Genomic DNA, 12,810 nt, shown 5'->3' on the forward strand with positions numbered 1-12,810 from the left:
GTACCACTGCCGCTCCCACTCCCCTCAACCTGCTGACATATCAATCACCCAGCAACGCACTCACCAACTGCAACACGTACCACTGCCGCTCCCAGTCCCCTCACCCTGCGAACATGTCAATCACCTAGCAACGCACTCACCAACTGCAACACGTGCCACTGCCGCTCCCAGTACCCTCAACCTGCGAACATATCAATCACCTATGCAAGCACTCACCAACTGCAACACTACCACTGCCGCGCCCAGTCCCCTCAACCTGCAAACTTATCAATCACTCGAGCAGCACTCACCAACTGCAACACGTACCACTGCCGCTCCCACTCCCCTCAGCCTGCAAACTTATCAATCACTCGAGCAGCACTCACCAACTGCAACACTACCACTGCCGCTCCCAGTCCCCTCAACCTGCAAACTTATCAATCACTCGAGCAGCACTCACCAACTGCAACACGTACCACTGCCGCTCACCAACTACAACATGACTTACTTAACCCTCACCCCTGTATCCCCCAGCCCGGGCCACCGACACCCACGCTGCCCGGGATACCACAGATGCCCTGACGCGACGCATGTGATCGGCAACAACTGTCACTTCAAATTATTCACTATTCGCAACGCCATGAAAATTGCAGCGAACCCCGTGCGCTCAACTCCCACAGTGCAGCAGCACCGTGCTACGAGCCGCGGTATCGGCGCCATGCTGGCGGAGCGTGTCGGCTACGTGCCTAAATGTGATATTGACAATCGCTACATTGCCGCCTATAAACGCTACTTAACCGGGCCAACGCGGATTACGCCACCCTGCCAGCGACTCGCAACACACGACTTGGGTCACCCGCCGCAACCCTCACGACCGCCTACGTAGCGACCAATCACCTAGCCTCACGTGACACTCACTCTATGGGCAACGCGGACACCTCTCACAGTCAACGCACAACTCAACGCATCTACCAAATTACGGTGCATCCGCCAGCTTACCACTTTGCCTGGGTGCTAGGTCATCACATTGCCTGGTTGCTTGCTTAGCACTTTGCCTGAATGCTAGGTTAGCACTTTGCCTGTGTGCTAGGTCAACACGTTGCCTGGTTGCTAGGTTAACACGTTGCCTGGTTGCCAGCTTAGCACTTAGCCTGGTCGCCAGCTTAGCACTTAGCCTGCGTGCTAGCTTAGCACTTAGCCTGTGTGCTAGCTTAGCACTTTGCCTGGTTGCTAGGTTAGCACTTTGCATTGTCGTTTACTCATCACCTAATCCATGTGCTATCTAGTTCACAGGTTGCCGCTAGAGTAATTCGAGACATTAGACTACGTTTGTCGGTTAGGTGAGTAGGTGAGTTGCTAAGTGAGTAGTTACGTGAGTTGTTGTGAATTACAGACGTGAATACAATTATGGTTGCAGGTACGATATCTTGGCAAGCCTTCCGACTTGCGCTGCAGCCAACAATGACTGCGCCGTTATCTTGTGCGACGACGGTATCCTCAGGTGTGAGCGGATGTGGAGCACATCCAGTCTGCCAACCATTACGCAGATGAGGTAGAAGAGGGAGAGGGACCAGAGGGCGACGACCATGTAAGTGAACGGTTCTCTGATTCTCCAAATGAAGTTGTCGCATTCCTCAAATAATTTGGTGAAGTATTGCGATTTTAGCAGATTACTCAGTTGTGTATGGAAACTAAGGCAGAATTTACTGTTAGTTCCATACAGCGTTTTTGCGTTGCCAAAAGTGAATCCGTATTGGTAGAACGTAGTCATCACTCCACGACAGCTTATCAATGCGTTGCACTTGCAGCTGTATTCGACACCGTGCTTTCCCGGCTTGCACGAACATTTCGTACAACCGGAGCCTCCACAATCAATCTGCTGGAACGCTTCAAGCAATGATTTAAGGTAACTGTAGAATGTCCACGGCAGATATACAGCCCATGACAAGTAGAGAGCAGCGTGTTTTTTGGCGAGGTACGTGTACGCATCGGATGATGTGGAGCAGAGGTAGGGAGCGCAGTGAATATCCCTGTCATTAGGTAGATCACATGATTCTCTTGACAGGCTCCACAAGTCAGCTTCCGTAGATTTGGAATGGGCCGGGGTGTTGTGACCCGTTTGGTTGCGATATGCATTCTGCAGCGCACCTGTGAGTTTGCTTGTCTCCTTGTATAGCTCGATTGAGAGCGCTTTGGTTTTCGATACAAAAGCTGAGCTGACTTCATCACTAGCGGCGTTAGCATTATCTAACATACTACTTAACGTCAACGCAAATTGGAAGTGTTCGGGCAACGTAGATGGCGGCTTGGGCATTAAACCGAGCAGCGCGTTAATATTCGAATTGTCGAAGAATTTGGTCAGCACGGTACATATGTCCTTACCTGTCTTCGTGGATCCCGAGAAACCTCTGAAGCCGAGTGGTGTTATACATGGCGCACCGGGTAGGCTTTTGGGACACGTTTTACACTCGGACTTACATCCCGCTGAAACCAACTGGTGAGGCAGGCACCCGGGTAGGCAGTCGCGAAGATACGACATCAACGGCGATCTAGGTAGGCAATCGGTCGACTCCTCAGCAGGATGTTCACGGCATTGCCAATTGGAGTGTTTGACTCCTCTGCCGTACTGACAGCCGTACCAGCCGTGGTATGCAGCGCTTAGGCCGCATTGAGTATGCAAAAATTTAAGTGAGGGTAGTAGTCTGCGAAGAATGTCCAATAGCATCTGAAGGCAATCTTCGCCCCTGGATGGGTAGTGAAAGTTCAGCGAATTGGTCGAGTAGTCCACGGCGTACATGGAGTGCGCGTCCCCGGTTCCAGCGATTGTTGTGAGAATATCGTGGGATCTGGAACATAGGCGTTTCACTGCGCGCTGAGTATTATCTAGCGCTATGTATTGTGGATACGCTGGCAGGGGTTCGTCGCTGATGTATGTGACGGGGATACCATCGGCGTCTTCGGGCTGTTTAGTGGGATCGACGAATAGTTCACTGACAGTCTCATGTAACATTTCGTCAAAAACGTTATTGCACGGTAGCCCGGACACCCAGCACAGCATCTCGAATATGTTACATGGACGTTTCCTCGCAGAGAAGGTGGCGACGTGGCTGACTTGGTAATATATCTGGAGACAGTCGTGAAGCTTATCCAGTGCGTTTTGTTTGGATTTATCAATGTAATACACGTGTCGTTCATCCTTTCCGAACATACGTTTGCAGATGAATAATCCTGTCATGCCTTTACTGTCCTGCAGCTCCCAGTGCTTCTTCCCGTCCTCGGTAACCTTGTAGCCTTGAGTGGCGAAATACTTTCCGAGCTCTGTGTGTATGTTAATTTGATCGCTTTTACACCTTGCAACGCAGTACTTCAGTATAGTCTTGAACTCGGAATACAGGATGGAGAGCAGCGACAGGCACACCTTAGCGCACTTTTTGCCATCATCAGTCACTTTATCGCTTCTCGCATCGACCAATATCATGCCATCCGAAGCGCCATCGTACGCGTTTAGATATGTCTTACTAAGCTCACCGACCAACGCTTTTATACCGCTCTTAAGGGCGTCGAGAAGCGTGTTGCACGGACTAGAGAAATTGGTAGGAACTAGATTATCATGTGCGTTGTTCAAAATGCCGAGATTATGGGCAACACTGTGAGTGAAGTTGCCGGAGTTTTGAAGTTGTGTGAGCAGAATGTTCAGCTTATCTTTGACATGCTCAAGCTGCTCGGCGTAAGGGTGTTTATCGCCTTCGCCAATCGTCACCGGTGGAGTCTTCCTTTTCATCTCCTCAGCGTACTCCCTCTTGAGATCCTCGTCGAGATACGTCTTAAGTGGCTGCCAGAAGGACTGGAAATTGTTTGCAAGTATTGCGAAGTTTTCCTTGTAGTCAGTGGGTTTGGTTGGCACATCATTTAAGATACCGCTAAGCAGTTTGATGTTTGAACCAGTCAACTCGTGACCATTGTGACCGAACAATGCTTCCATGAAACCTTTGAACGCAGTATGCTTATCTTCTTCGATTGCTTCAGGCAGTTCATCCAACTGCCCTCTCACCTTGTCGGCGAATTGTTCCAATAGGTAGTGCATGGTTGTGACGTAATGGGTGTTTGCCTGCTTGGTTAGCTCTTTTTTGGCTTCCGTCAGTTTGTCGTCGACCTCTTTGGTGAGGTCGTCGATGACGTGTGCTGCGGCTTTGTCGGCTTCTGGCTTAAGGAACCTCTCGGCGCTACGGATGACATGTTGCAGATCAACATCCTGAAGTTTGTGAAGCTTAGCATTTAGAGCCATCAAGCTGTGTTCACTGCCTGATACGGTTTTACCAATTCTTCGTTTCAACTCGGTCAATCTTCCTTTGGCGGTTTCCGGGCCTTTTTCAGCGGCGTCAGTGACGGCTTTGCAGAGCTCGTCAAGTCTGGCGTTGACTGCATCTAGCTGTTTTTGAGCGTCATTGTCGAGGGTTGTGATCGATGTCAAAGCCCCTTCCACTTGCGTTTTAATTGCGCTGATCGCCTGGGGGAGTTGGCCCTCTAGCTGGTTTGGGTCATTATCCGAGAGCGGAAGGCTCTCTTGTTTGACTTGAGAATTGTAATTTGAAAACTTATTTACATCAAGATCAGAAACTTTTTTAGATAAACCTCCCCCATGTGGCATATGATCCACGCCGATCTCCTCGTCGAGCACATTTTTCTTACCGGTTCCACCGTTGATTTTGACATCGCCAGTTTCAAAGTTGTTTTTGTAGGTGTTGTGGAAGGCGGTCATGAAATCACTGCCAAATATATAAGTCGTCGAACCTGGACCACCTAGCGGATCCTTTTTAAACGCCTGGGGGATGACATGATCTTTCAGCTCCGAAATACGTTGGTTGATGCTGGTTCCAAAATCGTTCAACAAATGTTGCAGGCCGGATAAATTGCTGGATCCATTGAGGCTTACATCGGCGTGCGACGATTCTAAACCGCTATGAATTGCACCTAACTTCTCTTGGATGGCTACAGCGACGCCCTTAACTTCACTTGCCACTCTACTTTCGATCTTCGCCATAACTTTGTCGAGAACATTATGAGAGTGTTCGGAGACGGTCTTGGCAATGTTACCTAGATCTGAAAGTATCGCTTCCATATCAGTTTTGGTTAGTTTTTCGCTCGGCGACATACCGTTACTATTTACTTTTGTTATTATCTCTGACAGCTTTGATGTATGCGAATTGAGATCAAGTTTCACGATGTCCTTCATCGTTCCAAGTCCTTCGATGCGAATCTTACTTGCATCAGGTAGGTCGGATGACTCTGCTTCTTCGGCAATGCTCTGAAGTGCTCTAAGGGTTTCACCCAACTTAGCGGTTTTTAGCCTACTTTGCAGTACGGTTACATTGCCTATGTCGCCAACTCTGATCCCGCTTCCGATCTTATCTATTGCCTCCTTCACACGTTGCATTACTACACCATCAAGTTTCGAAAAATAGTCCGTGAGTGGTTGAAATGGATTCTGACGATTTCTACCAATAGCCGTAAGCAAAGGAGCTGTGATCTTACTGTTTTGGATATTCATAATATGGTCAAAACGCGAGATATTTACAAGATTCCTGATGTCCTGCAGAACTTGTCCTGTGGCCATTTGTAACGCATATTTAGTGCTCTGAAATTTATCAAAAATCTGCCCTGAATCCCTCAAAATATCACCAAGCGGCCCAGTAATCGCACTCTCAATCATCCATAATCCATCTCTCACATTCCCTTCCAACGTCTTACCTAATGCCATAACCGCTTTCTTGATCTGACCTTTCACGGTGAACAAATCCGTTTTAAGCGCCTCGTCCATCGATTTCACCTGCTGGAGCGCCAACTTTACAGTTTCCGCGACTTTAGTTTTAGCGTTATCCCCTGCTTCGCGTAGTGAGAATGCGTGCTGTCTGATCATGTTGGCCGCGGCACTAACTGCTTTCTTTTTCTCAGAATCCTTATACACTTCCTCCAGTATCTTCTCTACTTTTTCCTCTGCCAGTCTTATTACATCATCCGTTTCCTTCATCCACCAGTCAAAATCCTTAACGTACTGTGCCAGGACTTTACTAATGCTCTCCAGCGTATTCAAAATATTTTGAACGTCTTTTTTCAGCTTAGTGACGAGTTTAGTAATATCATCTGTTATCTTAGATTTCACGCAAGTTTTGATCTCTTCAACCTTCTTAACCATCTTCACAATCGCGTCGTAATTCTCCTTTTCCTTCCTGGACAAGGTAGTCAACCGGTCGGTCTCGTACTTAACTGTCTCACGAACACTATGCACTCTCTCACGTAATTTATGATTAAGATCATTAATTGCGTTCTGCGTTCTCTTATTTTTAGGTGCACTAGAGTCTAATTTGCTGTTAAATTCATTGGCCTTTGCGAGGCACTGTGTCACTAAGTTGTCGGCCTTGGTCACCTCGGGGTCAGCTTGCTTGGTGTCATCGGAAACCTTGTCAACCTGAATGTCATTAAAACGTGTAATGAACTCACCGTTATTTTCAGTCTTCAGATACGTTAATAATGCTTGAATGGGATCACTGACTCTCTCGTTTGATATCTTGAGAAAACCATTGTACTTTCTCACCCCTTCAACCACCTCTCCAATCGCAGCATTAAAACCTTTTTTACCAAGGTGTTTATTGGTGTTAAGAATGTCAATTGCATCATTTAAAGTATCTTTATGCTGCCCTAAATGCTCTTTGATGTTACCGAGAACACCACTCAAAAATCCCATCACCCCGTCACACAGCCTATCCAGGTCAGAGTACACAATCCCCTGGCCAGTGTAGCCTTTGGACTCAGAGTTGAAGCCGAGAAACTTTTCGAGGCCGTCACATAAATGCGTTAAAATATTATCATTTTCACCAAGTTCAGTAGCAAATTTCTTAAGTTTCTCAACAATTTTCATCTGCTGCTTCACTTCAGCCAATCCCTTCTGCCTCTCCTCCTCAGGGAGGTGATGGGTCTTAGCACAGTCATTTTTAGCAGCTTTAAGTTTCTCGATTTTAGCGTTTAGTTCATCAATTTGCTTTTTAGAGTCATTAGGATTATTAGATTCTAGAGTTTTAAGTTGTTCATTAGCTTTTTGAATTGCAGTCTCCTGAGACTGACAGTAGGAGGCAACGCTTCCTGAAGCGGAGGTAGTAGGACATTGGAGTTGCTGTTCACGGGTGTTAAGGCTCGTTTCAGCTTTCTTTATAGCCTCCTCAATCAACTTTTTCAAAGCTTGAGACAACTTGGTAAGACCTTGATTATCACCATTCCCATACCTAACCTGGATCAACCAGTCGATGGACTCTGTCAGAAGGGAAGTGAAGGGTGACAAGGCACAAGTTATTGCTATGGCTTATAGAGGTCATAGGGGTATTAAGGCAAGGTGATTCGAGGGATGTAGAGTGGATAAAGGAGCGATGTAGAGTGGATTAGGGAGCGATGTGGAGTGGTTAAGGGAGCGATGTAGAGTGGATAAAGGGGCGATGTAGAGTGGATAAGGAGCGATGTAGAGTGGGTTAGGGAGCGATGTAGAGTGGGTTAAGGGGCGATGTGGAGTGGAGTAAGGAGCGATGTAGAGTGGGTAAAGGGGCGATGAAGAGTGGGTTAAGGGGCGATGAGGAGTGGATGAAGGGGCGATGTAGAGTGGGTTAAGGGGCGATGTAAGGTGGGTAAAGGGGCGATGTAGAGTGGGTTAAGGGGCGATGTAGAGTGGGATAAGGGGCCATGTAGAGTGGATAAAGGAGCGATGTAGAGTGGGTAAAGGGGCGATGTAGAGTGGGTTAAGGGGCGATGTACAGTGGGTTAGGGAGCGATGTAGAGTGGGTAAAGGGGCGATGTAGAGTTGTTTAGGGGCGATGTGGAGTGGGTTAAGGGGCGATGTAGAGTGGGTTAAGGGGCGATGTAGGGTGGATTAAGGAGCGATGTAGAATGGGTTAAGGAGCGATGTAGAGTGGGTAAAGGGGCGATGTGGAGTGGGTTAAGGGGCGATGTGGAGTGGATAAAGGGGCGATGTAGAGTGGATAAGGGAGCGATGTAGAGTGGATAAAGGGGCGATGTGGAGTGGTTAAAGGGGCGATGTACAGTGGATAAAGGAGCGATGTAGAGTGGGTTAAGGAGCGGTGTAGAGTGGGTTAGGTAGCGATGTTGAGTGTATAAGGAGCGATGTAGAGTGGATAAAGGAGCGATTAGAAGAGGTTAAGGGGCGATGTAGAGTGGGTTAAGGGGCGATGTAGAGTGGACACAGGGGCGATGTAGAGTGGATAAGGGGGCGATGTAGAGTGGGTTAAGGGGCGATGTAGAGTGGATAAAGGGGCGATGTGGAGTGGATTAGGGAGCGATGTAGAGTGATTTAGGGAGCGATGTAGAGTGGGTGAAGGGGCGATTTAGAGGGGATAAAGGGGCAATGTAGAGTGGATAAGGGGCGATGTAGAGTGGATTAGGGAGCGATGTAGAGTGGGTAATAATCACCACTCGTGAGCATGTCATCGCTGCCGTGACCATGTCATCGCTGCCGTAACCATGTCATCGCTGCCGTGACCATGCCATCGCTGCCGTGACCATGCCATCGCTGCCGTAACTATGTCATCGCTGCCGTAACCACTAACTTGGTCAGGTGTTTGGTCACCACTTTGGTTATGGCATTGGTCAGCACATTGATCACCACATTGGTCAGCACATTGGTCACCACGTTGGTCACCACTTAGGTCAGGTGCTTGGTCACCACGTTGGTCGTGGCATTGGTCAGCATCTTGATCAGCACTTCAGTTAATTATTACACAATAACATACAACGATTAATGAGTGATGCAACAGATTAAAGCACAATTCATAAGTTAGGTGAGTAGGTGATATGCTAGGTGAGTGTAGATAGTAAACACGTGAGTACGATTATGGTTGCAGATAAAACACCCTCCCCAGTTTGTTAACACGTGCAGCGGCAAGCAGTGATTGAGCAGCTATCCTATGACTCGAGGGACTATGCAAATGCGATTTGAAGTGGAGGAGGTCTAGGCGGATGACCATGACGTGGAGGAGGTAGAAGAGGGATAGTGACCAGAGGGCGACGTTGAGCCAGATGAAGGGTGCTCGGATGATGAAGAGGAATTTGTCACATTCCTTAAATAATTTCGTGAAGTAGTCGGACATTAGTACATTCTTCAACTGCTTGCAGAAGTCGGCACATGTGTTTGGATAATTTTTGTTTTGTAATTTGGATGGATCACCGAAGGAGAACCCATAACTGTACAACGTCGGAGCGACGCCTTTGCAATCAACAATAGAGTGGCATTGACAATTAGGTTTTTTGGAGGCGTCACTTATTGATCCATGATCTCCGCGTTTGCACTTGTCGCCTCTTAAACAGCCACGGCAGCCCCAGTCTTGACAGTAAATGTTGCAAAACGCGTCATACAAATTTTTAAGATTCGCCCAAAAGCTCCATGGGAGGTAGACAGCCCATGACAGGTAGAGGCTAGCATGCTTCTCAGCAAGGTAACGATGAGAATGGCGGCATAGTGTGGAAATATAGGAGCCGCACTCAAGTTCCAGGTTGTCCTTGTCTTTGCAGCTATCAGACGTGACAAGATTCCTAAGATGGGCAGCTGTACATTTACCATGCTTAGGAGACGGCGAACCATATGCGTTGGTGAGTGTTGCAGTTAGTGTCGACTGGTCGGTGTAAAGCTTAACGGACTGCTTCGTGATAGATGCACCGAATGCATTCTTAAGTGCTTCTATGTTATCATTCTTCAGTTCCGTTTTCGCATTAAGACCGTTTACGAGCGACAACGAGAATCCAAAGTGCTCAGCCAGCGTGGACGGAGGTGTGGGAACGAGGCAGAATAGCCCTGTGAGGTACCTTATACCGACGAATTTGCTTAGCACTTCACACAGCTGTTTGCCCGTTTTTGTACTACCCGAAAAACATCTAAAGCCAAGTGGAGTTAGACATGGCATTCCTTTTCTAGAGGTGGATGGACAGGTAGCGCACTCATATTTGCAACCGATTTTGCTGAGTTGGTGCGGTAAATGACCAGGAAGACAATCATTCAAATAGGACATTAAAGGGGAAGTTGGTTGGCAGTTTACTTTGCTGTTTGCCTCGCACGTTGGTTGGCACTTTGGTTGCTTAATTGGTTGGCTCGTTGCTTTGTCACTTGAGTGCTCCTTGCACGGCCATTTGGCTGGAGCGGTGTACATACCGTACTCGCAGTCGTACCAACCGTGATGTTCAGCTTTGAGTTTGCATTGGTTCTTCAAAAACATCAACGTCGGTAGAACTCTACGCAAGATGTCCAGGAGCATGTCGAGGCAATCTTCACCTGACGCCGGGTAGTGGAATTTCATGGAGTTATTGCAGAAATCACTGCCGTAGATTGTATCGGCGTCGCCTGTACCTGCAACCGTGGTCAGTACATCATAGGCGTTTGCACAAGCGTATGTTACGGCGTCACATATTTTATCATATGGTATGTACCTTGGGTACGCCTCTAAGGACAACGGTTTGTCAGCTTCTAATGACAAGAAGCTTTCCTCACTCACTGCTGCCTCATCAACTTCATTTTCGAATGGCGGACGAAGTCCGTTGATAAACAAGTCTTGTTTAGCTGGATTGTGTGTTAGACCCGAAAGCCAAACTAACATTTCGAACACGCTACACGGCTTTCTGGTTGAATTTAATGTGGCCATATGACAGACGTCATAGTACTTGTCAATGTGATTGAGGAAGCATTTAAGCATATCGAAAATGTCAAATTTATCAGCTTTTTTCTGCTTCGTTGTCTTATCTGCTTCATTCGACTCGCACGTCTTAAAATGATCAACAACGTTGAGAGTCTTTATTTCTTCGTTGAGCTTGCCAAGAACCTTTTTGCCGGTCATGCTAGTTATACATTGCGATTCACCGTCCTTAGAGTTCTCCGTTTTCGCTACTGCATAACCGCAACGCCGAAGGTATGAACCAAGCGGGTTATCCTCGCCTCCCTCAGTTTCACAAAGTTTTTTGTTGCTCCACTCATCTTCACATTCATATTTTAACATCGAAATGTCTTCGTGAATGATATTAAAAAGCGTGAGGAAGATCTTGGACAACCTCCTACCGTCATCCGTCAACTCCTCGTTTGAGCCAGAATCTCCATCAGATTTTTTGGCGTCAATTTTTGGTCTAACAAGCTTAAATGTATCCCAATTAATAGGTTTTCCATCATCATACCCGTTCACATACACCCGCTCCATCTGCTCGACAAACCCCTGCAGCCCCTTTTTGACCGCATCGAGCAGCTCCGGGTGCCGGGGGTTGGCGAAGGCGGAGGGGGATAGGGAGTGGAGGGAGGTGGAGAGGTGGGAGAGTAAAGAGACGAATTTATTATCGTAATTATATATTTTAAGCTTCTTATCTCTGGCAAGATGCACAAGTATTTCATCTAAATTTTCTTGGACTTTCTTAACGTCTTCAGCATGGTCTCCACCGACGGTGGGCTTGGGGGGATCTCTCTGATTTAAAATTTGGAAATATATGAATTGTAATATATAGTCCAGATAATCCCTTAATTTTAGTGATGATAACTCAACATTTTGATTAGCGTTCAGCTCTTTAACTAGGGCACCGAGTTGACCACCCGTTTCATCCTTGCCGTACATGACTTTTAAGAAACCTTTTAAACCGGTTTTTAGGCCGCGCTTTATGATGTTTTCGATTGCTGCAATTTGCTCTACAACGAGAGTTTTGAGAGCTAACAAATCTGCGAAATGGGTATCCGCGAATAGAGTCTGCACTTGGTTGGTAACTGTTAGGAAGGATGCTCTTGCGTGTTCCAACATTTTGGTTTGGAGAGATTGAAGTGCAGTTTGACAGCCTTCATGGGCATCTTTGACGGTAACACGGAGTGCCTGCATTGCATCATCCAACTGCGTGGAGGCAGTATTGATGGCTTCCTCAACAGAATTTCGTATCATGTTCTTAATGATTCGAATTTCTTTCCTCAACTCTTCCATTTTTTCAACTGCTTCCACCTTTGCTTCGGCAACATGTTGGGGGAGATTTTCTAAGTGGGAAATTGTCTGCTGCAGATGAGCAATGGATTCATCACGCAATGTTTGGTCTGTACCGTAGTCCCCAAGTTTTTGAGTGTCAAGCATATCAGTGCCTGAAATAAACGTTTTACCTATTTCAGTCTGTATGGCAGTGATGTCTCTCTGAAGGCTGCTGTTCTCCGTCGTGTTATGTTTGTAATTTGTCATGATAGTATCAAATTTGATATCATCATCAGAGCCAATGTATTCGGTCAGTATGCTTTCCACCCTCCTCTCAACGCTGTCGTCAAGAGCAACAAGTTTGGCGGACGAAATGGCGGAGAAGGATGTAAGCGCAGTGCTCAGATTGTTATGGAGCTTGTCAATTTCCATTTTTGATTCCTCTAATGCTTTGGTAAGCTTATCGCCTATCTGAACGCCGTCTCCCCTATCATTTCCAAGTACATCCTTAATTTTCTGTGCATCTTTAATAGCTTCCTCCAAAGTGAAGTTGAGATTAAACTTCGTAATCGTACGTATGGTCTTGTCTTTGGTAGACGTAAGCGATTCAAGCGCATTGGCAGTTTGCCTGGCGGTAGAGGTTAGAGCCGCCAAAGCGTATTGCACTGCAAGGTTGAGATTATATCTATTGTCAGTCGGGGTACTGGTGAAAACAGCGTTCTTTAGGTTAGCATTAATTTGACGTACTATAGGCTCGACGAACGACAATTTACCAGCGCTTGTTAGTTTGTCTTCCCTGACTTTCGCTACGGAGAGCGTCATCAAATTTCTCGGAACCTTGTGGTACAGAGTCAATGCT

At 47.0% G+C, this 12,810-nt stretch overlaps 2 protein-coding genes across 2 annotated transcripts; both read right to left on the reverse strand.

Annotated features, from left to right (window-relative positions):
* Positions 1-1,384: 1,384 nt before the first annotated feature.
* On the reverse strand, positions 1,385-7,248 carry BBBOND_0003040 (hypothetical protein, conserved; the record flags this gene model as incomplete). Its single annotated transcript, XM_012915139.1, is given in 2 exon segments — positions 1,385-7,212; positions 7,224-7,248. 2 exon segments carry the CDS (start codon positions 7,246-7,248, stop codon positions 1,385-1,387), a joined length of 5,853 nt encoding a protein of 1,950 aa, XP_012770593.1.
* A 1,619-nt stretch (positions 7,249-8,867) lies between these two features.
* Positions 8,868-12,773, reverse strand: BBBOND_0003050 (hypothetical protein, conserved; the record flags this gene model as incomplete). The annotated part of the gene is made up of 1 exon (XM_012915140.1): positions 8,868-12,773. The coding sequence occupies one exon, from the start codon at positions 12,771-12,773 to the stop codon at positions 8,868-8,870; it is 3,906 nt and encodes a 1,301-aa protein (XP_012770594.1).
* Between the last annotated feature and the right edge of the window lie 37 nt (positions 12,774-12,810).

The sequence above is a fragment of the Babesia bigemina genome, scaffold Bbigscaff_70486 (genome assembly GCF_000981445.1).
Source record: "Babesia bigemina genome assembly Bbig001, scaffold Bbigscaff_70486".
NCBI classification, from domain to species: Eukaryota; Apicomplexa; class Aconoidasida; order Piroplasmida; family Babesiidae; genus Babesia; species Babesia bigemina.